The following is a 27587-nucleotide window of genomic DNA, read 5'->3' as shown; positions in this document are numbered from 1 at the left end:
CACACCAGAGTATAGTTGTGTTAACTATTGCTGCAAAGCAAGCCACCCCAACATTTAGCGGCTTAAAATAACGATGATTTATTATTTCTCATGATTCTGTGGGTTGGACTCACTCACGTGGCTGCATTCAGCTGGAGGCTTAACTGCTTTGGAAGGTCCAAAATGGCTTCAGTCACATGCCTGGCAGCTGGTGCTGGCTGGCAGCTGGGGCATCTCAGTTCTCCAGGTGGCCTCCCATGTTCCAGGAAGCTATTAGAGCTTCTGTATTCCATGGCAGCCCTGGGGCAGTGTTCTTAGAGGGTGAAAACAAGCTTGAAGGCCTCCTAAAGCCTACGCTCTGGAACTTGTGCACCATTTCCACCACATTCTGTGGGTCAAAGAAGCCACAAAGTCAGCCCAGATTCAAGGGCGCAGACCAGTGATGGCGAACCTATGACACGCGTGTCAGCACTGACACGCGTAGCCATTTCTGATGACACGCGGCTGCTGAGGCGGCCACATGCCGAGGATGAAACATTTGCGAAATAATGTTTTTTCCTCAAAGTGACACACTACCCGAGTTATGCTCAGTTTTTTTGGCGAAGTTTGACACACCAAGCTCAAAAGGTTGCCCATCACTGGCGTAGACAAACAGGTTCCACCACTGGTTGGGAAGAGCGGCAAAATCAAGTTGCAAAGGAGAAAAGGGAAATGGGGAGAATAAAGGATAAAGGGGGCCTAATATATAGTGATGGAGAATGATTTGACTTTGGGTGGTGGGCACACAATGCAATATACAGATTATGTATCATAGGAATGTACACTTGAAACCTGTATGACCCTATTGACCAGTGTTACCCCAATAAATTTAATTTAAAAAATTACCATTATATTTGATTTGCTTTTAGTCACATATCTAATGTTTAACATTTAAAATAACATTAAAAATAGGTATGACATTTTTATATTTATCAAAGAGAGCATGGATTGAAAAAGTTTACAAACAGCTGAAACCGGTTTGGCTCAGTGGATAGAGCGTCAGCCTTCGGACTCAAGGGTCCCAGGTTCGATTCCGGTCAAGGGCATGTACCTTGGTTGCGGGCACATCCCCAGTAGGGGGTGTGCAAGAGGCAGCTGATCGATGTTTCTAACTCTCTATCCCTCTCTCTTCCTCTCTGTAAAAAATCAATAAAATATATTTAAAAAAAAAGTTTACAAACATGAATACAAGATCTACGGATCAGGAGAAGCAAGAAAAAAAGAGGTGAAATGGATCTGTTTTAGAAAGCAGCTTTTTTCATATTTCAACCAACTTAGAGATGTTCATCTATTTACCTCAATATATTGAAGTGGAAAGTGAAGAAACAGGCTTAGGGCTCAGAATGATAGAAAACCCTCCTTTTATTAGAGTGTATAAAAAACAATTTCCTTTTGAAATTTTCTGAATTCAGTTTAGTTTCCAATATACATATGTATGGCTGTTACAACAACATTTCCCATATGTCCCCACTACAATAAGCTATTTTTGGAGCCAGTCTCCAAGATAGCTCTCAATGACCCATCCCTACCTCTGGTATTCAGCCTTTGTGTAGTCGTCTCTCAAACTGAATCAGGGTTGGTCTGTGTGACCAACAGAATTTGGCATAAGTGAGGGTATATGACTTCCAAGTCTAGATTATAAAATACATTGTGGCTTTTGCCTTTTTCACTCTTCACGCAATCTGAAGGAAGCCATGGAATAGCCAAGAATACCTTGGAGAAGCTCATGTGATGAAAAACTGAGACCTCCTGCCAAAATCCAGTAAGTAAGCCCTTTTGCCTATAGCCACATGGGTGAGCCATCTTGGAATCAGATCCTCTAGACCCATGGGTGAGCCATCTTGGAATCAGATCCTCTAGACCCAGTCAAGCCTGATTTTAAACTATATTACAAAGCTACAGTAATCAAAACAGTATGGTACTGGCATAAAAATAGATCAATGGACTAGAATAGGGAGTCCAGAAATAAATACTCACTGATACTATCAACTAATCTACAACAAAGGAGGAAAGTATACAATGAGGGTAAAGATGGTTGCTTCAATAAGTGGCAGTGTAAAAACTGGACAAATAGTACCAAAATAAATTGGACCAACTTTCTTACACCATGTACAAAAATAAACTCAAAATGGATTACAGACATAAATGTAAGACCCGAAACCATAAAAATGCTAGAAGAAAACATAGACAGTAAATTCTTTGATGGTCTTAGCAATATCTTTTTGGATATGTCTCCTTGGGCAAGGTGAAGAACAAACAAACAAAAAGTAAACAAGTGGGACTACATTAAACTGAAAAGTTTTTACATAGTGAAGAAAAACATCAACAAAATAAAAAGAAAACCTACTGAATGGGAGAAGATATTCATAAATGATACATCTGATAAGGAGTTAACCTCCAAAATATATAGGGAACTCATACAATTAATGCCAAATCCCCTTCCCCCAAACAATCCAATTAAAAAGTTGGCAGCAGAACAAGTAGCCATTTCTCCAAAGAGGACATACTCATGGCCCACAGACATATGTAAAGATGCTCAGCATCACTAATCATCAAGGAAATGCAAATCAAAAACACAATGAGATATCATCTCAAAGCAGTCAGAATAGCTATCATCAAAACATAAGAAAATGAGGATGTGGAGAAAAAGGAGCCCTTGTGCACTATTGGTGGGATTGTAAATTGGTGCACCCATATGGAACACTGCATGGAGATTCTTCAAAAAATTAAAAATATAGCTGCCATATGACCCAGCACTTTCATTTCTGGGTATTTATCCAAATAAAATAAAAACACTAATTCAAAAAGATCTATACACTCCTATGTTCATTGCATTATTAATTACAATAGCCAAGATATGGAAGCAACCTAGGTATCCATTGATAGATGAGTGGCTAAAGAAGAGGCATATATGTACAATAGAACATTATGCAGCAATAAAAACGAATGGACCTAGATGGTATTATGCTAAGTGAAATAAATCACACAGAGAAATATAAGCACTATTTGATTCCACTTATATGTGAAATCTAAAACAACCAAAACAAATTAATAAACAAAACAAAACAGGTTCATAGATATAGAGAACAAGCTGATGGTTAGTTATCAAAGGGGAGGTGGTGAGGGGATGAATTTTTAAAAAAGGAAAAAAAGAGCAATATTTGGAGGTTCCTACTGAATGAGATTTTCTCTATTTTACACATTCAAAAAGTATATATTTTCATCAGAATATTTTATTTCAAGAATTAACTTTTTTTTCAAAAAGTAAATACAATATTGTTACTTCCCTGAGTATAAAGAACTAACCCTACAATAAAAGACAATTACAAAATTAAACAATTAGAGGTACATATTTTCTGCATTCAATTATACTATATTACAAATTTATTCTTAAAAACCTCATGTATTTTGGAACTTTAGTTAATGTTTAAAAAAGCAAAACAGTTCATTTTGCACCTGTGACGTTAAGGCATGTCTGCTCTGTCTTTATCAAATTCCAGAGCAATCTTTAAAGCAGTGCTATTGAGTCCAACAGACTGCATGTTACAGATGATGGAAACAACTACTCCTCTTGGAGGAACCTTGTTATGTACAGATTCTGCATCCAGTTCTTCAGGAAGGACCAGCAGGACACTACTGGCACCCACGGCACCTCCAGTATGTGAGGCATAATGCCGTTGCTTCCTACAAGAGCCATATGTTTGCTTCTTTTCCACGACACCCCATGCCATTGCATATTTACCCTCTTTATCCCAAGACATCTCTGTGTTAGGGACTGGTGTCCAAATCGTAACCATTGTTTCTGGTTTGAGATATCCAGGCAAAAGATTTTCATTTGAGTTCTTAAACAGCCCGACTTGGTAACCATACAGCATAGCATTCCCAAATTTCAGAAGGTCACCCACTGTAGACAGAAAGCCACCACCAGCCCACTTATAGGAGTTATCCACGTAAGGTGTGTTGACAAGATGTCTCTTTTTATTGTAAACATAAAATCTAAAATAAAATAAGAATGGTGATTAAAAATTTAATAGTCTATTATTGACTTTACACATGAAAACGAATAGGAAAATGTACATGAGACAGATTGCATTTCATTGTAGTAATCATACATTCGCAGGAACCAACCACTAATTTTCAGTATGATTCAGATCTTAATGAAATACAAATAAATGAGTAAACTACTCTAATTGCCTTGTGAATTAAAGCATAGAAAGTGTGTTGTTTTTTTCCATTGTCATGCTTGCCCATACTGAGTGTATCAAACTTTAAATAACTGCAAAAAAATTAATGGTTAAGATTACACATGCCCGGTCAGCATGGCTCAGTGGTTGAGTGTTGACCTATGAACCAGGAGGTCATGGTTCGATTCCTGGTCCAGGCACATGCCTGGGTTGTAGGCTCGATCCCTAGTAGGGAGTGTGCAGGAGGCGGCCGATCAATGATTCTCTCTCATCATTGATGTTTCTCTCTCTCTCTTCCTCTCCCTATCTCTCTGAAATAAATTTAAAAAAAAGAGACATGGAGAGTATAAATAGCTTTACTCTCACTAGAGTCCTGGTGCACAAAATTTGTGCACAAGGGGTGTGTGTGTGGGGGGGAAGGTTCCCTCAGCCTGGCCTGTGCCCTCTTGCAGTCCGGGAGCCCTCAGCGGACATCCCTCTCGCAGTCCGGGACCCCTTGCTCCTTACTGCCCGCCTGCTCACTGCTCCTTACAGTTCAGCTCACTGCTCCTTAGTGCTGCTGTGGAGGCAGGAGATGCTCCTGCCACCGCCACTACGCTTGCCAGCTGTGAGCCTGGCTTCTGGTTGAGCAGCCCTCCCCCTGTGGGAGCGCACTGACCACCAGGGGGCAGCTCCTGTGTTGAGTGTCTGCCCCTGGTGGTCAGTGCACGTCATAGCGACCGATCGTTCCACTGTTTGGTCAATTTACGTATTAGGCTTTTATTATATAGGATAGCTTATACCACATTCACACAGCTTGTAAGTGGCAGACTGAATTTAAACCCAGGCAGTCTGGCATTTCTATTCACTGCTTTAGCATCCTATCTTGTAAAATGAAGACAAAAATATCTATTTGCAGAGTTAGGAATATATGTATGAAACACTGCATATTTCTGGCAGGTACTTAATAAATGACAGTTGTTATTTACTCATTCATTCAACAATTATTGATGGAGCACTCACTCTGTGTTAGGGACTGTTTGGATGCTGGGATAAAGTGTTAAAAGAGACAGTGTCTGACCTCATGAGGTTTCTATGCTAATGTGAGGAGGCTGTAACATAAATGAGGTAAATAAAATGAAGACACAAAATTAATTAAACAAAAAGTGAAACTTGGCTCAGGAGAATCCTTTCTTTCAAGATTCATAATAAAATGATGCTCTTAGGTTTTTAGTTTGCTGACTGTCTCACTCTAATGATCTTTGTCTTCATTCTACTTTGGCTATGCAAAAGCACTGTCAGACCTGGATCTCACCATCACTTTGAACTGTTTTATCTCTAAGGTCTCAGACTCAGAAATTTCTTCCTAGGACTTCGATTTTTCCAGCTCTCCAATGAACCCGCTCTCTGCCCTCCCTATGACCTCCATCTATTCTCCTCCATCTAGTCCCCTGACTCTTCCATCTCCCCAGGTTTTTGGGGTTTTTTTTGTTCCTACTGATTTCACCAGATTTTCTGTCCTAACCTGAACTAAACCATCAGCCATTTCAACTACTTCAGCTGCCAGCTTACTAGCACCTTTAGGTTCCTCATTCTTCTGACTAATCTGAATACATATAGGCAACCCTTTCCTTGTTCCATTATCTGCCAAGAAAGGCTATAGGAATTCATATAACAAAGGTGACTGGTACCAATTCATAGTCTTGCTAAAGGTCTCAACTGCTGTTTTCAAATCTTTTCATTCTCTTCCTGGTTATTCCCTGATATATCCTTCATAATAGCTATTCCCAATCTCTTCCACTCTCAGCCCTCTATTATATCTCAGGCCCAATCAGCAGATAACTGTACCTTTTGTTTTACTGAAAAGACTGAGACCATCCAAAGTGAGCTAGAAACTCCAATCTTGATCTCAGAAGGTATTTACATCATCATCCATTATTTTTTCCTTCCCTCTAGTCACTTCAGGAATGTCCCTGTTATTTTAAGACTAATCCCACTATCTGCATCTTTGTCTCTGTAATTTTGCTCCATCAGTTATACTCCCGATGATTTATCTCCTTGCAGCCCATTCTCCATGCAGAAGCCTGAGATTGTCTCCCCCTTCTCCCACCCCCTGGAATCCCTCCAATGGTGACCACTGTAATGATAATAAAATCCAAATTTCTTACCATGGCCTACAACACAATCAATGGTCCTCAACAGAGGCAGTACCAACCCCATAAGCAAAAATTTGGAGGCATTTTTTTCCGTTGTGACAATTGTTAGAGGGATTTTACTGACACTTAATAGATAGGGGCCCAAGGTTCCTAAATGTCCTGTGATGCATGGAAAAGTCTCACACAATGGTCCATTCTCCCATATGCTGCAAGACTTTCTGTGCCATGCTGGGAACGTTGACTCCTTCACCTTAGTTCACAAAAGGCTCTAGTTTCCTAGATCCTAAGGGGGGAAAAAACTTTTATCTTAAAAAATCCTCATCCAAGGATATGTTTTTAAAAATTTTTAATTGATTTTTAGATGGAGAAGAAGGGAGAATGTCGTGCACCGGGCCCCTATTATTAATAACAGAAAGTAGCAAAAGAGAGGCCAGACATTATAAGCTTGGCCATCTGGGCAGCTTCACCAGAAAGCTGCAACTTTGTACTCCCCAGGGAACCATCTGGCCCATTCCCTGCAGATTACTGGGGCAAGAGACTGGACAAAGGGGAGATGTATGCATGTGAAGTTAAGTTGGAGTGCCTGTTAGAGATCATTGGCTAGAGGGGATGGAACAGTTCTCATTGGCTAGAGGGGATGGAACAGTGATCACTGGCTAGAGGGGATGGAACAGTGATCATTGGCTAGAGGGGATGGAACAGTGATCACTGGCTAGAGGGGATGGAGCCTATGCAAGTCTGTGAAAATTTGGGAATATATAACCCCCCAGACAAAGGAGTTCTCTCTCTCTCTTAGCTCTTGTGGCTCTCTTGTTCCTCTGGTTTTACTCCTGCGTCCTTGCATTTGCCAGTGTTCCCTCCATAGCCATGTGTCCTACAGGCATGGCCATGGGGATCCTAAACTCAATGGACTGGTGAACTGCAGCTGGGAACCAAGCTAAACTAGCCCAATGCTGGATTGGATTATGCAAATATGGAACGGAAACTCTGGGCAACGGCTTTAATCCCAGCCCTGCTAAAGACACAGCTGGACTCCTTCCTTGGCAGGACGAAGGGAAATGGAGCCTTGGAAACTCAGGGATGTAATTTCATGCAAATAAATGCCACTCATTCTCCTGTGCAAGTCTCAGAAAATTCCTTTTCTTGTGACATCGCAAGAACCCCACTTTCACGGGCAACTGGTGGGGACATGGAAAGCTCCTCACTGGCAACAGAAATACATTTTCTTATTGAGAAACATAGTTTAGAGTGAACTCCAAGTCCGCAAACTAGGAGAGAACTACTAGTATATTTTGGCTAATAATCAGCTTTGTGTAAAGCATTTCAAACCACTTATATCAAGGTTGGAAATTAGAATTCCTCAGTCATTCATCCTTTAAAATACAAAACTGTGGAGAATTCCAGACTTTAATCTAGAATTTTAAACTTTAAATAGATTTTAGACTTTAATCCCTTGATTCCTTTTCACAGAGGACAAATTAATGGCTTTTCATAAAAATAATTTGTTCAGCTGGATAATAACTTTATTTTAATTTCTTAAGGAATTTCTGCTTTAAAAAGAGTGGGATATAGACATAAGTTCTTTAGTCAGTAACTGGGACACCTTTGTAACTGAATAACTGATGGAATGATGCCAGATGACAAGCAGCCTCTTCCTACTTAAGAATCTCTAGCTTCTGCACAAGAACATTATATAACCACAGAAATCTACACCTACAAACTTAGAAATTCAGAATACTTTTATTTTGCCCTAGCCAATTTGGCTCAGTGGATAGAGTGTCAGCCTGTGGACTGAAGGGTCCCAGGTTCAATTCTGGTCAAGGGCACATGCCCGGTGGTAGGCCAAATCCCCAGTAGGGGGCGTGCAGGAGGTAGCCAATCAATGATTCTCTCTCTTCATTGATGTTTCTATCTCTCTCTTCCTCTCCCTTCCTCTCTGAAATCAATAAAAATATATTAAAAAAATTTTTAAGATTTTTATTTTTTAAATGCTTCTTAAATGCCTTTAGAAACAATTATGCACTACTTTGTATTTTATTGTTATGAGAAGTTAAAAAACCCAAAGAATGTAAAATGCATATTAAAAAACCAATCCCACTTGAACATTCAGCTTTAACTTCTGGATTGAATCTACTACTAGAGTCTGTCAGCCGAAGGCATAAGAAACAAGACTTAATTTTAGAAGATAATCTAGAAAATAAATAAATAATAATAAAAAACGATAATACCAGAAAGTAAAGGCCACATCGATACTGTCAAAATACAGCAACACTTCAGAAAACATTCTATTTGGTTTTGGTCTCATCCAATTATAAAAGAGATTTTTGTTGCAAGTATTGTGCCAGATGCATAGAAAATGTAAACAAAGTCTAATAATAAGTTAATGCATTGACTAAGGATTCTCATATCAACAAACTGTGGCAAGAACATTCACTCCACTCCCTTGTGGGTATTTGCTTGAAGGGTTATTTAGTTTATTTGCCTATACAGAATATACTTGCTATAGTCAATGTACCTATTTGCATACATAGAATCAATATTCCTATTCTTTCATTAAAAACAAACAACCCAATTTTATTCAGGAGAGCAATGTACCCAGCTAAATATTAGTTTCTCTGCATTCTTTTAAAAAATATATATAAAGTATGTTTTTATTGATTTATTGTTTTATGTTTTAGAGAGAGAAGGGAGAGGGAGAGAAACATCGACACCAGCGACCTTCTGGTGCACGGGGCAGATGCTCAACCAACTGAGCCACACTGGCCAGGGCGCTCTCTGCCTGCTTTACAGCTAAGTGTGGCCTATGGCTAAAGTTCTGACCAAAGAAACGTAAATAGTATTTTGGGATGGGATTCTGGGGAAATACCTTAACAGGTGACAGACACTGAGAAGCACTATTTTAAACACACAAATGTACACAGAAAAGTGATAAAGACAATAAATATTTACTCTTGGGATACAATAACTCTAAAAGACTTGGTCAGGATAGCATAAACATATTTACTTTATGATTATGATCAAGGAGTCGGCGTGAGCTGACATTCTAACCACTTAGCCACACCGGTCAAGGTGAAGGTTTTTTTTAAAAAATAGATATATTGAAATGATTCCTTTTACTCCCTGAACTCTCTCTAAAAAAAAAAAAAAAAGTGTTCCCTTTAAGCTCTTTTTAAATAATTATTACAAAGAAAGAAAAGCAAGCAAGCCAAGCAATCTTCGGCAGGTGGCTCAGTTGGTTGGAGCATCATCTCATGCTCAGCAAGGTTGCTGGTTCAATTCCCTTGTCAGGGCACATACCTAGGTTTCAGGTTTGATTCCCCAGTTGGGGTGTATACAGGAGACAATCCATCGATGATGTTTCTCTCATACATGGATGTTTCTCTCTCTCTCAAATCAGTAAAATATGTCCTCAGATAAGAATTAAAAAAAAAACCACACACACACAACAGAGTTGACTTGTATAGGCCCAAGAACATAATGTATCAATTAAAATAAAAACAAAGCAAATGGATAGAACATTTTCCTAGATAACAATATTTCCATCCTATTTTATTTCAGCAGTCCATTAATCTAACTAAAATGAATCACCCCTGTAGCACCAGTGGGTACTACCAAAATCTGAAGAAAAAACCCAAAGCAGATAGGAACCTTATATAATATAAATGGACGTCTACTGTCTTTTTTTTTTTTTTAAAAAGAGAGCTAAAATAAAATTAACTCTTCATCATATGCCATATTTTGATTTTTGTGCTAGTCATAAATTAATCACTCATTAAGAAAACAGCAAATGATAGCTGCTCTGCAGTCTATACATTCATAGATCCGTAATTTTCAGTTTAGAAAAGAAGCCCAATGATACATAATTTTCTCCTCTCCCTTATATAAAAGTCTAGGCATTCATTATCAAATGCCTAGATCTAAATCAAAATAAGGTCAAGCATCTATGCCATCTTTATTAGAGAATCTTTTTTAGATTCAATTGACAACCTATGGCATTTGTCAATTTTTCTTATGCTTTCCAGTAAAATATAATATTGAACAAAAAACCTCCACAAAAAAACACTAAGAATCTCTGAACTGGTTGAGAACTACAGGCCATTTAAAAAAATTAAAATTCATTGCCTGCTACTAACCCAAATTCTTTTAGGTCCAAAAAAAGTCTCCTTCAGGCTGACTAGCAATGCACATTTAAGTCCTTTAAATAAGCTGATAACTTAAAATGATAATTTAACTAAATAAAACAGAAGATTAAATAAAACTAGTGTGGAGATAGGAAGATAAAGCTAAAAATATTCCACCATTCATCTCTTTCAAGTGCCATTAAACCATTTAAAGCATGTACTAAGGGAAATAGGCAACAGTTGATTAAAGTTTACTTTTCTAACAAATCAAATAATTAGAGTAAAATGGAAAAGTCATTAGCTTCAAAATTTTCTCTTAATGCCCCTTTACAGGTTACTAATAAAATTACAATAAACTTTTCATTTGCTATATTTCAATGAAATTACTTTCAAATTTTTATAGTGCAGAAAACTGGCAGGTAACATCTCAACAAAGCAATTAAAATTACCATCAGCAATAATGGGACAAACTGACAACAGTTTATAACAGTTCTGCTATAAAGAACATCATTTGGACAATTGGCAAAATTTGAATAAGATCTGTAGATTTGATAAAAGCATTGTGTCAATGTTAATTTCCTGAGTATCCTGGTTTTTAGAAAATACACATTTAAATCTTTATCGGTAAAGGAATACCATGCCTGCGACTTATTTTTAAATGATTCAGGAAGAGAAAACCAAAAACATATCCTAATATATAAAAAGCCAGGGGCCGTCACGGCCAAAACAACTGGACGGACTACCGAACAGCAGGCTGTGTGGGGCGACCAGGCTGGCAGGGGGGTTAGTGAGGGACGACCAAATGACTGAAGAGCAGGCTGCGTGGGGTGACTGGGCCAGCAGGGGGGTTAGTGCGGGACGACCAAACGACTGAACAGCAGGCTGTGTGGGGCGACTAGATCGGCGGGGCAGGGGGGGGGTGCAGTTGGGGGTGACCAGGCCAGTGGGGGGCAACCAGGCCAGCAGGGGAGGCAGTTGGGGGTGACCAGGTTGGCAGGGGGGGGCAGTAAGGGGCAACCAGGTCGGTGGGGGGGCAGTTGGGGTGACCAGGCTGGCGGGGGAAGGGCAGTTGGGGGCGACCAGGTTGGCAGGCAGAGGTGGTTAGGGGTGATCAGGCTGGCGGGGGTGGGGGGGGCAGTTAGGGGCGATCAGGCAGGCAGGCAGAGGAGGTTAGGGGTGATCAAGCTGGCAGTGGGGGGCAGTTAGGGGCGATCAGGCAGGCAGACAGGTGAGAAGTTAGGAGGTAGCAGTCCTGGATTGTGAGAGGGATGTCTGACTGCCGGTTTAGGCCCAATCCCCAGGATCGGGCCTAAACCGGCAGCCAGACATCCCCCAAGGGGTCCCAGATTGGAGAGGGTGCAGGCTGGGCTGAGGGGACCACCCCCCAATGCACGAATTTTGTGCACCGGTCCTCGAGTAGATAGATAACGCAAATGTGGTAAAATGATAACATTTGTAGAATCTGGGTGAAGAGTTTATGGAAATTCTTTATAACTTATTCTTATAACTTTTCTATAAGTGTAAAATTATTTCAAAATAAAAGTTAAAACAATTAAAAATAACAAAAGATAAAGTATTAGTTTATAAACATGAAAAAGAGATGGTTGAAGAGCAAATTACAGATGCCAATGATGGGTGCAATTTTGGTTTAATTAATCATGTGGTTAAATTATTATTGCTGCCTTTCATCTAAGGATCTTGGGAATATTTTACAAGCACACTTTATAAATGGAGAAACAGACATGTAGAAAAGCTTCCAAAATGTGACAAGTTGATTTTGGAAAGAAGATAAAATTTGAGTTTTAATTGATAACATAGTATTAAGATGTGATATAGGTAGATACACCAAAAAATATTCATTTACCTTGCTCTGTTGTAAATCACTGGTTCATGTTCTTCCTGCACAGTTGTTAGCATATCCAAGTCATGGAATATTTTCTGCATATAGTCCAAAAATTTATATCCTGAAGCTCTTTCAATTATGGCTGCCAGTAGGGTATAGCCAAAAGTTGAATACAAAAACTGACTACCTTGAGACATCATTGCAAGGAGGAAAAAAGAGAAAATGATTCATAACATGTAAAATACTTTTCCATTAAAAACTGGTATATACCTTAAAACTGGAATATTTTACTTCAGCATTTATAAAACATCATGGATGATATGTTATTCAGCTCTGTAATGGCCCTACTTATTCCATGTGCCTAATACAAGAATAAAATAAGGATCAATATGTTTAAATTTTCACATGAATTTACTCCTTTCTATGATAAGAAAATAAACAAATGATCCTACCTCAAACATAATAAAAATTCTACAAACTGGAAACAAACTAGGAAGAGAAAGAAAAGCAAATTTGGATTCTTGAGTCAACTATCTTGTTCCTAATGTACCTTAAGGCATTAGTAGTTATACAAGTTGCTTAAGGCATAAGTAGTTATACAAGTTATTTTAATAAAACACATCTATATATACAAAAGCCTAAGCAACTGGCTGACTGGCTGACTGGCCGGTAGCTATGATGCGTACTGACCACCAGGGGGGCAGACGCTCAATGCAGGAGTGGAAACCACAGGCATGGAAACATGGAACAGAATGATGAATCTCAGAGGGAAGGGGGTGGGGGGAGGGCAGGAAGAGATTAACCAAAGATCTTATATGCGTACTAGAGGCCCAGTGGGAGACCCTCAGCCTGGCCTGCGGGGATCAGGCTGAAATCAGCTCTCCAACATCCCCCGAGGGGTCCCGGATTTCAAGAGGGCACAGGCCAGGCTGAGGGACCCCACTGGTGCAGGAATATATAAACCTTATTTCAAATACATATTAAAATACATATTCAAATATATACCTTTATCTCATGATTCTGGAAATGTAGATTGTACCATTTGTACTAAAAATGGGTGAGAACCTTATTTTTAAAGACAAAATCCATAATCTTTCTTTACCATTACTGATTATACCTATATAATACCTACTCATGGTAGAAGCATCTTTTAATATGAAAATGGAATAAAAAATAAATCTATGGTAAGTTTAACCCTTTGCACTCGCTTGCTTTTTTCTCGATTCCTTTATTCTAATGCTAACCGTGTCGAGTCACACTCGACATCCGAGTGCAAAAGGTTAAAGATATGAAGTGGTTTAAGTAGGCATCATACCAAAAAATATACAAAAACGAAGGGAGTTATTTTTATATATTAGGTTTTTTTGGAAATAAAATTAAGTTGATGAACACTGATTTATTTAAGAAATGAAGGCACAAAATAAGTTGAGCAATTTAAAATCTAACTAAGCCCAGTCGGCATGGCTCAGTGATTATCAACCTATGAACCAGGAGGTTAGTTTGATTCCCTGTCAGAGCACATGCCTGGGTTGCAGGCTCAATCCCCAGTGGGGAGCAAGCAGGAGGCAGTCAATCAATGATTCTCATCATTGATGTTTCTCTCTCTCTCTCCCTTACTCTCTGAAATCAATAAAGATATATTAAAAAAACAAAGTCTAATTAAAAAACAAGATAGTGGCAATACATTATCACATCCACTTTGGTCTAGATTTTGTTTGGAGAACTATTATTCCAACATTTCTCCATAATCTTTCACAAATATTTTGATACTTAGAATCTACTAAATGACTGGGTAGCCTCCATGAGGCTAAATCTAAACAAGTAGCTGCCTGGATGTTAGGCAGGAACTATGCTCTACACTCTTAACTACTCTTAAGAAATGCAGACAAAAGGCAAGCACTGGACAACAAAATCCGTGCCATAATCATCTACCACATCTAAAGCCCTCAGGATGGTATTCTTGATTTTCTGAAAATTAACACTTCAATAATGATGAGTTTGTTACGAGAGGGAATGAACACTCACCAGGTTTAAAGAACAAAGGGTCATTTTTAAATAATCTTAGGGATTCAATTGAATTTTCAAACTTCTCTTTCAAATACAATTCGCCTTGTTCAAAATCATTTTTTTTCTTGACAGGTTTGGAATTCCGGCATTTAGCTTCATTATCCTGCTCTATCTTAGCTTTAGCAAAGCCATTCTTTTCATTATTTTTGTCTCCTTTATCTTTTAACTCTTTTTCTTGGTCGGAATCCATCATCTCTTTCATCATCTTCAAGGCTTTATAAGCTTTCTCTTCTTTCACCTTTTTCATGTCCTTTTCATAATGACGAATTCCACTTAAATGGGAAATCAATAATCTTGTTGTGACAGAAACCTAATTGTAAAAACATGAAAATTAATTACGTTCTAAACTATAACAAAAAGTTAGTAGCCTTGGAATAATGCCTCAGTAATATTTTCCATTTTAAACTGCTATTGAAAAAATATGTAATATACACATCTTTAGTTTAAAATTTCAGAAAATCTCAATTATCATCTGGATAAAAAAAAATTAACAATAATTTAAAACAAACCAAAGAATCCTATGCAACCTTTTAAACCATTAAACGTGCCACTTGTAAAATGAACTGTGAGTTTCATTACCTTTTCACCTTCATATTCTTTTTCTGGGAATTCAGGAACATAATGTTGTACTGGAATATCAAGATCAAGTTTTCCTGTTTCCCACAATTTGGCAATAGCAACCATGGTAAGGCTTTTGCTGATACTGGCAATTCTCATAACTGTCTCTGGTTTGCATGGTACACGGTTCTCAACATCGGCATAGCCTAAGCCTTTGAAAAAAGTGAAAAGTCACCATTAATAACCTTCAAGGTCAAAGGAATCTTGAAAAACTGAAATAATACTATCTTAAAATTTCCTGTATATTCATCTGAAGGAAAGATATTCTACTTTTATAAGTTAATGAAAACTTATCATGCAAGGGATAAGTCTTAGCACGGACAACAGTAAGTCTAACAATTTAACCTTGTAACTAATAAACAGAATTGTGTCTTGTACACAATAGTAATTTTCCATCTGATTCAAACACTAATTTTTCTTAGCTTATCTAAGCCATTTGGTTATTCCAAATTTCAAATAAATTACTCTACATTCTTTAAAGAAAACATCATTGTTGTTCTTCAGATTATATTTATTCTTGAGCGAGTTTCTACTGAATTCCTTAAAATACCCATCCAATTAAAAATAAGTGAAAAGAGGTCCTGCAAATCCACTTTAGCTAACTATTAATTCAATTCAGCTGCAAATCAGAAAATCAGGGGGAAAAAACCCACCACAATAATGTACCACCAATTTAAAGCTCATTCTAGAAAAAATTTAAGTTTGATTTCATCTTCTAGACAGACTGAAAGTGGAATCCTAAGAGATATAAAGAACTGAGATCTGAAAAGAAAAAAAGGGGGTACAACGACTGTTTTTAAACTGTAAAGGGATTATGCTAAAATATTTGCATAAAAACAAAGCCCCCACCCATAAACCTGACATTTATATAATTTTGGTTACAATATTTTTCATAAATCAGGCATACAGATTAAGCTATACTTATATTTGGAGGAAGAATCATTTTTTTAAAAAATTCACTTCCCTACTGCCCCATAGTAAGAGTAAATAAGTACTACTTTATTTAAGTGTCTGCCTACTCAAAAAAGCACAGTAATAAAGTAGATCATAAACTCATTAAGGACAGGAATCGCATGCCTTTTACAGAATAGGCAACTCAAATTGTTGACTGAATTAAAAAAGAAAAACACAAAATTCTGACGTTTTATCTACTCACTAGAAGCCTGGTACACGAAATTCCTGCACTGAGGGGACTCTCAGCCTGGCCTGCCCCCTCTCGCAGTCCAGGACCCCGCGGGGAGCAGGCCTAAGCCAGCAGTCGGACATCCCTCTCACAGTCCGGGATGCCCGACTCGGAGGCTGGAGAGGCTCCTGCCACCATCCATGCTGTGCTCCCTCACCAGCTGTGAGCCTGGCTCAGGGCTTCTGGCTGAGCGGCCCTCCACCTGTGGGAGCACACTGACCACCAGGGGGCAGCTCCTGCATTGAGCGTCTTCCCCCTGGTGGTCAGCGCGCTCATAGCAATCGCTCCTTTGGTCATTTTGCATATTAATTACCCTTTTATTATATAGGAAAGGAGGATAAGGGTTATCGACAAACATGCAGTTAACAGGCTGTTCTATATACAACTTTCAGAACAATAAATCCAGTCCTTTTAGAGTGGGTGTAGAAACAAGCCATTTTTAAGACTCCAGTTTAGTCATTAGTTACATTTTAAATCTTACGGATAGAAAACTCGATACATTATTCTGTTGGACACATTGTTCTCCACAACATGGATAATTTCACTTAAGCTGAAGGGCATTTATTTCATGAGATTCACTCCAAGCAGTAAAACATCAAGATTTCATTCACCAACTGGCAAAAAACAAGCTACTCATTAACCCTTTTCTGAGCTTACCTTCTGACCAGATTTCTTTTCCATCTACAGAGACTCCAACCACGATGCCAGGGGCGCCCACCTCATCCTAAGAGCAGGGGGAAAGGAACAGACAGTTCAGAGACGTGCGGAAATACCTCGCGGGGCCACGGGCGCTGTCACCCGGGCGTCTCCAGGCCCCGCCCCGACACGCCCCTCTGCGCGCCCCGCCCACCTCGGCTGCGCCCCGCCCACCTCGGCTGCGCCCCGCCCACCTCGGCTGCAAACTTGCGCTAACCCGAGAGGTGTGCCGGATTAGCACCCCGAAAGGGAAGGGGCGGTCCCCAAGGCGGGCCGTGACCTCCTCCCCGAATTGGGCAACCCCCTAAGAGCGTCTGACCGCGGCCGGGCGGTCGGGAAACGGGAAGTCTTTCTCGGGAGCTGACCGTGGGCATCCCATCGCCCAGGCTGGGGTCGGCTCGGCCCGGGTAGATGACCCCCGAGGGGCCCCCTTCCGGGGCCCCGACCGCCAACGCCCCGCGTCGCCGTACCTTGATCCTGTGCAGCAGGTCGCGGCTGCTGTCAATGGCTCTGGCGTAGCGCCTGGGGGTGGACGCCGCTGGGGTCTGCGGAGACCGAGGGGCGAGGGGCTGCTCCCGCGGCGGCGGCTGCTCGGCCTGGGGCGACGCCTCGGGGTCGGGGGCCGCAGGGGGCGCCGCGGGGGCTGCGCCCCTCAGCGCGCCCGCCAGCTTCACCCCGAGCGCCAGCCCCAGCCCCAGCCCGAGGCCCCCGGCCCAGCCGGGCCCGAGCCGCGGCAGCCCCGGCCCCGCGCGATGGTGGGCTCCGCGCCGCCCGCAGCCCCAGGCCCAGCCCCGCGGGGTCGCGGCCCGGGTCGTCACGGTCAAGGGGAGCCGGTACATGGCGTCTCCGGAGACCCGCAGCTTCGGCGGTCGCTCGGGCCGGGCGGCGGCAGAGGCGCTGGGGGAGGAGGACGGGGAAAGAGGGGGCGGGAAGGTAAGGGGGGTGGGAGGGGAGGGAGAGGACCGGGCGGAGGGCGGCGACCGCGCTCAGGCCCTAGCAGTCGACGCCCGAGGGCGGAGCGCCGAGCGCATCGAGCTCTTCCTCCTTTCTCCCCCCTCCCCCGCCCCCGGCTTGTCTCTAGATGTGTCATCTCTCTCCACCTCTTCCCCTCTCAGATGGAGTGTCACCTCCTCAGAGAAGCCTTCCCAGTCCCTGTTCCCTCGGGAGTGCGCGCCACCCCTGGACCGCCGGGGCGCACGGGTCCTTCCTACCACTTCACACTGTTTACTGGACTCAGATCTGAGTCCTCACTGGACAGGGACCTCCGCATCCTCCGCTCCTGGAGCGGCCCCGGCCTCTCCTTTTCCCTCAGAACCCTCTTCTCTCTCCTGCCTTCTCCATAGTCTATGTCTCATTTCAGCTCACAAGGCTCTTGTAAAAAATTTCTTATTTCCAGAAGTCTAGCGCCACACATCAAACATGTTAAGTTATATCCAGGCCTTATATTATTATTATTTGTTGTTGGAAAGAAAGGTTAAAAAAATTTGCACTTGAAAAATGTTTATCCAAAATAACTCATATAATTTACAGTTAGCTATGGTTTCTGGCATCTGGAGATGATCAGGGATTCTTGTGAAATAAGAACTCCAACCCCAAATTGCTACAAAATGTAGAAGGTGTATAATCCTAACTAAACAATGACATAATGTTAGTTTTGAAGATGATTAAAGGTCCACTCCAATGTTACAATTTTATCTTTATACTTTGGGATGCACACACTCGTGTGTGCGCGTGCGCACACACACACGTTTCTGAAAGATTTTTGAAAGCTTTTGGCCTTAGGTACCAGGGCAATATTACCCAATATATAAAATGATCCTGTCTTTTCTTGCAGGTGGAATATAGGGAGAGTTTATAGGCTTGAATTGACAAGCTGTTGTCAGGAGAAAAAACTGTGAACACCTTGAGCTAATAATTGTTTAACTGGAGGAAATGGCAATAATGGTAATCACACCTAGTCAGGAGGTGAAGTAATAACAAAGACCACAACCCCCAAGAGATCAGGGTCTCCTAGGACCCAGAGAATTTAGCAAAGAAACTCACAAAGGTCTCTGGAGCACCACCTGCTGTTAGAGTGGACAGGTGCACTCTGTCAAAATGGTATTGGAGGTTCCTATCTTAGGGGTCCCGCTACTCCAAGCACATGACAGCTAGAGAAAAGAATATATTAAAGAGAAAAATATAGAAGACAGCCAGTGGTGCTTATAATAAGTGCTGACTATATCATTATTTTAAAAACTGTACATAGATATTTTATGCATTTTTCTATAAATTTCCAAAACATGAAGGAAAATATTTCTAAGGAAGGCTGGCAACAAAATCAATAATCAAAAAGTGAAATCACCTTAGACAAAGGAAAGCAGTAGAACAATCTATAGGAAAAGTGAAAAAAAAGAGACCATTCCCTGGCTAAACAAAAAGACGGCTTGATAGAAAACTATGTTTTTGTGTTTTTTTAAAACAACAATGAGATAACACTACACACCTATTATAGTCATCAAAATCCAGAATACTGACAGCACCACCAATGCTGGTGAGGCTATGGGGCAACAGAAATTCTCATCCTTTGCTGGTGGGAATGTAAAATGGTACAGCCACTTTGGAAGATAGCTTAGTGATTTCTTATAAGCTAAACATATTCTTACCGTTGATCCAACAATCATGTTTCTTGGTATTTATTTACCCAAAGGAGTTGAAAATTTATGTCCACACAAAAACCTGCACATGATGTTTACAGAAGCTTTGTTAATAATTGCCAAAACTTGGGAAGCAAACAGGATGAATGAACACATAAACTGTGGTACATTCAGATAATGGAATGTTATTCAGCAGTGAAAAGAAAAAAAAAGAGCTATCGAGCCATGAAAAGACATGGAGGAAACTTTAATGCATATTACTAAGTGAAAGAAGCCAATCTGAAAAGGCCACATACTGTATGATTCCAACTATATGACATTCAGGAAAAACCATAACTACAGAGACAGTAAAAAAAAAATCAGTGGTTGTCAGAGGTTAGAGCGTAGGTAGGGATGAATAGAGCACAGAGGATTTTTAGAGCAATGAACCTGCTCCATATAATACTATAATGGTGGATACATGTCATTATACATTTGTCCATGAGTGAACCCTAATGTAAACTGTGGGCATTGGGTGATAATCATGTGTCATGTAAGTTCATTAATTGTAACAAATGTACTACTCAGGTGTGGGATGTTATACTGGGGGAGGCTATGCATGTGTGTGGGCAGGGGTAGCATGGGAGATCTCTGTAACTGCTCAATATTGCTGTAAAACTAAAGCAGCTCTAGAAAATAGTCTATGTTTCAAAGTGTAGGGTAGAAATAAAATAGTGATGAGTACTAAAATGAGTTCAAATCACTACTTTGGTACTAACTGTGTAAAAATAACAAACACACCTTGCCACCCTCAGAACATTTTCATGTCTTTTCCTGAATGGGATTACTGCACAACTTCCAAAGCCCAACTCAAGTCCTGCCTCTTGCATGGAGACTTCTTGGATTAATATCGGTCCTAAATGTTTTTGCCTCTCCCTTGACCTTTTGTTTTCTAATTATTGCCCATGTTGTTTATTCTTTTTGTTTTTTTTTTAACTTTTTGTTTTCTTTTTTAAAAAATAAATCTTTATTGTTCAGATTATTACAATTGTTCCTCTCCCCCCCTCCCCCATAGCTCCCTTCCACCCGGTTCCCATCCCACCCTCTGCCCTTACCCCCCACTCCACTGTCCTCATCCATAGGTGTACGATTTTTGTCCAGTCTCTTCCCGTACCCCCACACCTATTCCCCTCCGAGAATTGTCAGTCCACTCCCTTTCTATGCCCCTGATTCTATTATATTCACCAGTTTATTCTGTTCATCAGATTTTTAATTCACTTGATTTTTAGATTTACTTGTTGATAGATATGTATTTGTTGTTCATAATTTTTATCTTTACCTTTTTCCTCTTCTTCCTCTTCTTAAAGAATACCTTTTAGCATTTCATATAATACTGGTTTGGCGGTGATGAACTCCTTTAGCTTTTTCTTATCTGTGAAGCTCTTTATCTGTCCTTCAATTCTGAATGATAGCTTTGCTGGGTAGAGTAATCTTGGTTGTAGGTTCTTGCTATTCATCACTTTGAATATTTCTTGCCACTCCCGTCTGGCCTGCATAGTTTCTGTTGAGAAATCAGCTGACAATCGTATGAGTGCTCCCTTGTAGGTAACTAACTGTTTTTCTCTTGCTGCTTTTAATATTCTCTCTTTGTCTTTTGCTGTTGGCATTTTAATTATGATGTGTCTTGGTGTGGTCCTCTTTGGATTCTTTTTGATTGGGGTTCTCTGTGCTTCCTGGACTTGTAAGTCTATTTCTTTCACCAAGTGGGGGAAGTTTTCTGTCATTATTTCTTCAAACAGGTTTTCAGTATCTTGCTCTCTCTCTTCTACTGGCACCCCCATAATTCTGATGTTGGTACGCTTGAAGTTGTCCCAGAGACTCCTTACACTATCTTCATATTTTTGGATTCTTTTTTCTTTTTGCTTTTCTGGTTGGGTGTTTTTTTTGCTTCTTTGTATTTCAAATCTTTGACTTGATTCTTGTGATCCTCTAGTCTGCTGTTGGATCTCTGTATATTATTTTTTATTTCAGTCAGTGTATGCTTAATTTCTAGTTGGTCCTTTTTCATATCCTCGAGGGTCTCACTAAATTTATCATACTTTTCTAGAAAATTCTTGAAAAACCTTATAACCGTGGTTTTGAACTCTATATCCAGTCGTTTGCTTTCCTCCATTTCTTTCATTTGTGACCTGTTTCTTTGTCTCCACATTTTGGCTGCTTCCCTGAGTTGATAGAGTGGCTTTGTGTGCTAGGTGTCCTATAGGGCCCAGTGGCTCAGCCTCCCCAGTTACCTGAGGTGGACACTCTTGGTGCACCCCTTTGTGGGCTGTGTGCACAGTCTTGTTATAGTTAAGCCTTGATTGTTGTTGGTATCACTGGGAGAAATTGACCTCCAGGCCAATTGGCTGTGAGGATCAGCTGTGTCTACGATGGAAGAACTTCTGTGCTGGAGACACCCTTGTGAGGCAAGACTTGCTTCAGTGGGGCTTTGGTGCTCACTGAGTCTGCCCCCTGAGTGTGTCCCTTATGGATCTGAGGAGTTGTAATCTGGATGGTCCTACTCTGACCCCTGGGTACACTGGCTCTTAGATCTCCAATGAGGTGCTAATTTAACCTCTGCCTGAGGCCACCCAGCAGGAGCTACGGAGAGATCTGCAGATTCCTCTTCTTTGTTTGGGTTTTGGAGGTGCCCAGATGAGGCCCAGCTGTGAAGCAATGCAAACTGCTGCGGGGCCTTGGGCCTTCTTTTGGATGTTCTGGGTCTCACTGACTCAGCTGCAGTTTGTTAGGTAAGTTTAGATTTCAAAGGACCAGGTCATTCATATGCAAAAGCCTCTGCACATAGCTTGGGTGGGGCGGAGTCTCAGGGTGGAGCAACCAGCAATGGCTTCCCATCAGCCCTGCCGTAAGAGGCCCCCGGGTCTCAGTGTCCCTTGGTAATCACTGCAAGCACCTCTGAGAGAAAGCTGCCCTTGAGTTCTGCCCGCTGCCAGACAGTCCAGTTTCTCCCCATATAAATCTGGGTCCCCAGAGTCTTGCCGGGAACTGGAGTTCAGAGCAGTCGGGAGCTTTTGTCTCCTTCCCGCTTGAAAAAGCCAGCCGCGTCCTCAGTTGCCAGCCCTCTCCGCACGCGCGCGCACGTGCCTCTGTACCTCTGCCTTTACTTCCCCAACTCTTCTGAGTCTCAGTGTGCTTTTCTCTTTCCTTCTAGTTGTAGAATTTCCACTTAGCCAGCCTTCCTGTGGTTCTGGATGATGTCCGTTTTGACTTTTAGTTGTAGTTTTGAAGTTGTTGTGCGAGGCAGCAATTTCGGGTGTTTACCTATGCCGCCATCTTGGTTTCTCCCGTTTATTCTGATTTAGATTATGAACTATTGAAAGCATAATTTTGTTGTACACATGTTTGTGTTCTTCATACACAAAGCTCAGGACTTATTTTGTTGTCTGATGGGTTTGGGTGTTGAATCCTGAACCTCAGTTTCCTCATCTGTAGGTTAGAACTAATAATAAAGGCATCCAAGATTTGTTGTGAAGAGTAAGTGTGCTTTAATCTGTAAAAATATAAACTTTAATGAATATTCTGGCTTAGAGTAGAGATTAGAGCTGTTTGTTCCCTTCTAATAATATTTTCAGTTAAAAAAACAAGATGTCAACTACTAAAGTCCCCAGTTCTTTTCCTGCTACAGGTGAACAATCTCCCAGTTTATACTTGTACAGTTTGTCTTCCTCCCCAAGTCTCTTCCCCTCAACTTGTCAACTTGTTTGGTCACTGCCTCAGCGAATAAGACAAAATAGGAATTTAATTCCAGTCATCTGAAGAGCCAGCTTATGCCTCCCCTGCATTGGGACTGATGCAAAGTTCACAAACAGTCCTGTCTTGAAATGTCAGAATGACCTTTTGAAAGAAGGCGATCAAGTCATACACGAGTGCATTCTCACTGTAGCAATGGGAATGTTTAGCTCTTGGGAACTGGACCAAACCAAACCCTTGCGGCTCTCCCTTGCCACATCTCTGCAGATCCACAGGGAGTCTGAAGCACTGCTCTTCGCTCTGTGGCTGCAGCTGACTGTGTGTCCTGGAATAGCCAGGAGAGAGTGATGGTGTCACACTTCACTGATGAGCAAGTGGTGCAGCAGAAGGGGTCCAACAGAGGGCCTTTCAATCGGGCAGTTCCTCCTGTGGCCTTAACAACAACTGGCCCCAGGCAGATGTGCATCTTGGGGAAATGGGAAAGAATTGTTTTTAGGTCGCAAAAGCAAAGAATGAGGTAACAGAATGCTGTAGGCATCTATTTTAGTCCCACGGCCCTAAACAATTTCCAGCTGCAGATGTTAAAATATCCAGAATCCATGGAGAGCAGAACAGATGACATTATTCTTCCTGCCTCTGCTGCTCTGAGAACCGTCTGCAGTTCACAGCATGTGATGACTCGTGGGTGGAGCAACCCTGCCTATGCTCACAGGCTGCATTCAATTCATTTCTGCTTAGAAAACCTTTACAGAGAGTCACCAAGGGGACTGGTTTCTATGCTGGGGACATACAAAGATGAACAAGCAAACACTCAGGAGCTCACAGCAGAGAAGACAGGTGGAGAGGCCCTGCACATGCTCAAGGGGCCTGGGAAGGGGCCGGGGGAGGGGGCCGTGGGCTGAAATCCACTTCCTCTGGAAGAAGGGGGGCGTTTTCTAACAAGCACAAAGGAGCCATGTGTGCGCCTAGCAGTCCTGGACTGAGGTGCAGACTTAGAGCTCATTAATACAGTAAGGTAAGTGCTATAATAGAGGCAGATAGCAATAGTTATGTGAAGGGAGGAGAGAGTGACAGAGAGGGAGGCACATTTCAGGAGGGTCTTGGAAAAGGAACAGGAATTCTCTAGGCCAGGCCAGGTTTCCCAGGTAGACGGCCTTTAAGAAAGTTGAGGTCAGCCACGCTGGTTCTCAGCAGATCCAGAAATTTGATCTATGCCCCTTGCAGTGATTTGACCCAGGGGAACTGTATGAAACCAACTAAATTCTCCAGAGACTCATGTGGCTTCAAACTACACATATCCATTATCTTACAGTTCTGGAGGTCAGAAGTCTGAAATCCGTTTCACTTGTCTAAAATCAAGGTGTGGGCAGGGCTGTGTTTCTTCTAGGATCTAGAAGGGAATCTGCTTCTTTGACTTTCCACCATCTAGAGACCTCCCTCATTCCTTGGCCCCTTCATCGATCTTCAGAGCCAGCAGCATGGCGCTCTCTCTCTCTCTCTCTCTCTCTCTCTCTCTCTCCCTCTCCCTCTTTCTCTTTCCTTCTGCTTCCCCCTTGTGGTTACATTTGGTGTATCTAATTAATACAGGATAATCTCCCGATCTCAACATTCTTTTAAAAATATATATATTTTTATTGATTTCAGAGAGGAAGCTAGAAATATCAATGATGAGAATCATTCATTGGCTGCCTCCTGCACACCTCCCCACTGGGGATTGAGCCCGCCACCGGGCATGTGCCCTTGACCAGAATTGAACCCGGGACCCTTCAGTCTGCAGGCTGACACTCTATCCACTGAGCCAAACCAGCTAGGGCTCAACATTCTTATTAATCACATCAGCAAAGTCCTTTTTACCGTGTGAGGCAATATATCCACAGGTTCCAGGGATTAAGGTGTGAACATTTGGGACCATTATTCAACCTACCACACTTGACCAATTTTTTTTTTCTCTCCCCTAAAGACTTTGTGTAAGGCCAGTCCATGGTCAGAGGCTGCTTGGGAACCTGAGGCCAGAACATAGGGTGTGGAGATCTCCACGGACAGGGTCATCAGCCAACTGTGAGCTGGCTGGACACCAATCCTGCATCCCACAGACAGGCAATGGGGACTTCTTGTGGAGGCGTGCACTTTGGTCAGGCAGACCACGTACCAACTGTCAGCTACTGCTCTTTACTTACTGATTTGGGCGGCCACCAACTCCCTACCCCTGGCACATTTACAAATCATCTTTTACGGTTGCTTGATGGGACCTGTCTCCCCTTTAACTGTGCCCATTAATGTGGCCTGACAGACCACGTTACACAACAGTCTCTAGAGACAGTATTCAACCCAGGACCTCTCTGCTCCCTTCCCTTCCCTCCCTATTGCTCTGAATTTTAACTACACACTCCAGGTTCCAAAATTCGCTCTGCCCTTCCTCTGTGGCTTTGACAAGATGTTAGGACTGCTTTTCCTCTGCCTTCTGTGCACAGATGATCTCATCCATTGTGTGTTGATTTTTATGAGGAACCTTGTCTTCAAATTTGGGGGATAACTTACCTTAGCCTCACATGTGCTGATCTTTAAAACAAAAACCCTCGGATTCACAGTTGTCTGTTTCCTACTCAGTATCTACCTCTCTGCAATTCATTCCAAGAATGTTCGGTGGTGTACCCGGCACGGGGAAGGGTGATATAATGGTGAGCAGACTTGCCCCTGCTCTCAGGGAGCCTAGAGAACAGTAGGAAAGATGGATCTTTATCAAATAATCACACTTATTAATGTGTAATTAAAAATGAAGGTAATTGCTCTTAGGAAAAGAAAAATGGTTAATGAAAACTTAAAACAATGAGATCTGCCCTAGATTGGGGTCCTTAAGGGAAACTTCCTTAGGAAGTGCCATCTGAACTGTGATCATTGGGTGTGTGGAGGGGAGAGATGGGAAGCTGGAGTTAGTGTGGCTGCAGGCAAAGATGGATGCTCAGGAGACATTCTTCCTAGTAGTAGTAGGAGCTGCCTCTAAACCCAAACCACCAGACTTAGAGAGGCTTACAATAAACTGGAGAATTTGGGGAATCCAACCTCAAGAATGCTGGTCCCTTTTCCCACTTGCGACTATCTCTTGAACATTAGTATTGGCAGCCATTCAAACCAAATAACTCCAGGGTGCAAAAGCCAAAGGAGTCCAGAACCATCTCTGCCTCATTGTTTCAGACTAGATGTCTTGAACGGGTATGTCTCAGAATTCTTTCCCTTTTCAGTTAGCATGGACTCTCTGGTATAACGAGAATCTGCATAAACATTTTCTTTTCTCAGCATGCTTTTCAATATTAGTTGCTTCATTGGAAGTGAGTTGCCAAGCTTTGAAACTTGAGTCTCTGGTCCTAAGTATCCTGGTGGCACCACGTGGATGTTCTAAAGTCACTGGTTAAAGCAAGTGGGTCCTTTGGAACATCTTGTGAGATTCTGCTACCCAAGGGCCGGGGATCTGGCCTCCCCGCTCAGCAGGGGGCAGTGGGGAAAGGCATGTGAACCCTGGGATGAGGACTGAGGGCTCTCAAACCGGGAGCATGGCCAGTGGTGAGCTCTGAACTGGGCCGTAATTCTTTTGTTCAATTACAGATTATAAAAAGGGGAAGGAATGAGGAAAGCAAATTAATGCTTAATTTTAACTACTGCATCAAATGCACATGTAAGGCTCCAGCATCTCATAGTTAAGATCTATGCACACCTGACCCCTGACCCCTACCACACCCTCTACTTCATCATTAACTTCTGTGATTCTCAATCTACATCATGGGGGTAGGGGTGTAAAAAAGCAAACACCCCTTTGGTAAAGATTTTCACTCATTACCACATGAGATGTGAGTCACCCCAACTCACTCCATTTGTATCTTACCTGATGGCCAATAAAGCAAGCTGTGGTCACTTCAGTTCTGTTCTGTCGTCTCTTCTACTGGTTCAGATGACAACAACAACAAGGCACCCGCCTGTGTTTCCTGGTTGAGCCCAGTCCCCACACCCTGTATTAGCACTGGAAGCTTATGCTATTTCAAAACATGGACACTCACCCCTCTGGCTCCCTCCTTTCTGGCTTTTCCTAATCCTGGCTTCCAGGAACCAGCTCTTGACTCTGACCCACTTGGTCAGTGCCTATACCTCCCATTGGGGGTTTTGGGCAGCTACATAGATCCTCGTAAGCAATGTAAAGTAGGAACTAATGTGATCCCCATTCTACTGATGGGGAGATTAATGCCCAGAAAGGGTAAGTGATTCACATAAGACCACCAAACTCTGGGATTTTCTGCTTTTGAGTCTGCAATCTGAAGAGTTCATTATCTAATATTAGCTGTAAAACATAAAAACATCATTACCCACT

The 27587-nt window shown here is 41.8% G+C and overlaps 1 protein-coding gene across 4 annotated transcripts; it reads right to left on the bottom strand.

The window, feature by feature from the left end:
- Window positions 1–1377: 1377 nt before the first annotated feature.
- On the bottom strand, window positions 1378–27239 carry LACTB (lactamase beta). Of its 4 annotated transcripts, none has more exons than XM_079768952.1 (7): window positions 25769–27239; window positions 17336–17762; window positions 16827–16893; window positions 14948–15138; window positions 14327–14678; window positions 12323–12488; window positions 1378–4014 (listed from the first exon to the last, which is right to left on the bottom strand). In XM_079768952.1, the coding sequence occupies exons 2-7, from the start codon at window positions 17702–17704 to the stop codon at window positions 3483–3485; spliced, it is 1677 nt and encodes a 558-aa protein (XP_079625078.1). In that variant the 5' UTR covers window positions 17705–17762; window positions 25769–27239; the 3' UTR covers window positions 1378–3482. The 4 variants fall into 4 exon arrangements, 3 of the variants coding, with proteins under 3 accessions (XP_079625078.1, XP_079625077.1, XP_079625076.1); XM_079768951.1 differs by lacking the exon at window positions 25769–27239 and adding an exon at window positions 18909–20467; XM_079768950.1 differs by lacking the exon at window positions 25769–27239 and having other exon boundaries at window positions 17336–18254.
- Between the last annotated feature and the right edge of the window lie 348 nt (window positions 27240–27587).

Source organism: Cnephaeus nilssonii (genome assembly GCF_951640355.1).
Source record: "Cnephaeus nilssonii genome assembly, chromosome: 4".
Classification (NCBI taxonomy): domain Eukaryota; kingdom Metazoa; phylum Chordata; class Mammalia; order Chiroptera; family Vespertilionidae; genus Cnephaeus; species Cnephaeus nilssonii.
Note: the sequence above shows the minus strand (reverse complement) of the source record. Positions and strands in the feature narration are given on the sequence as shown.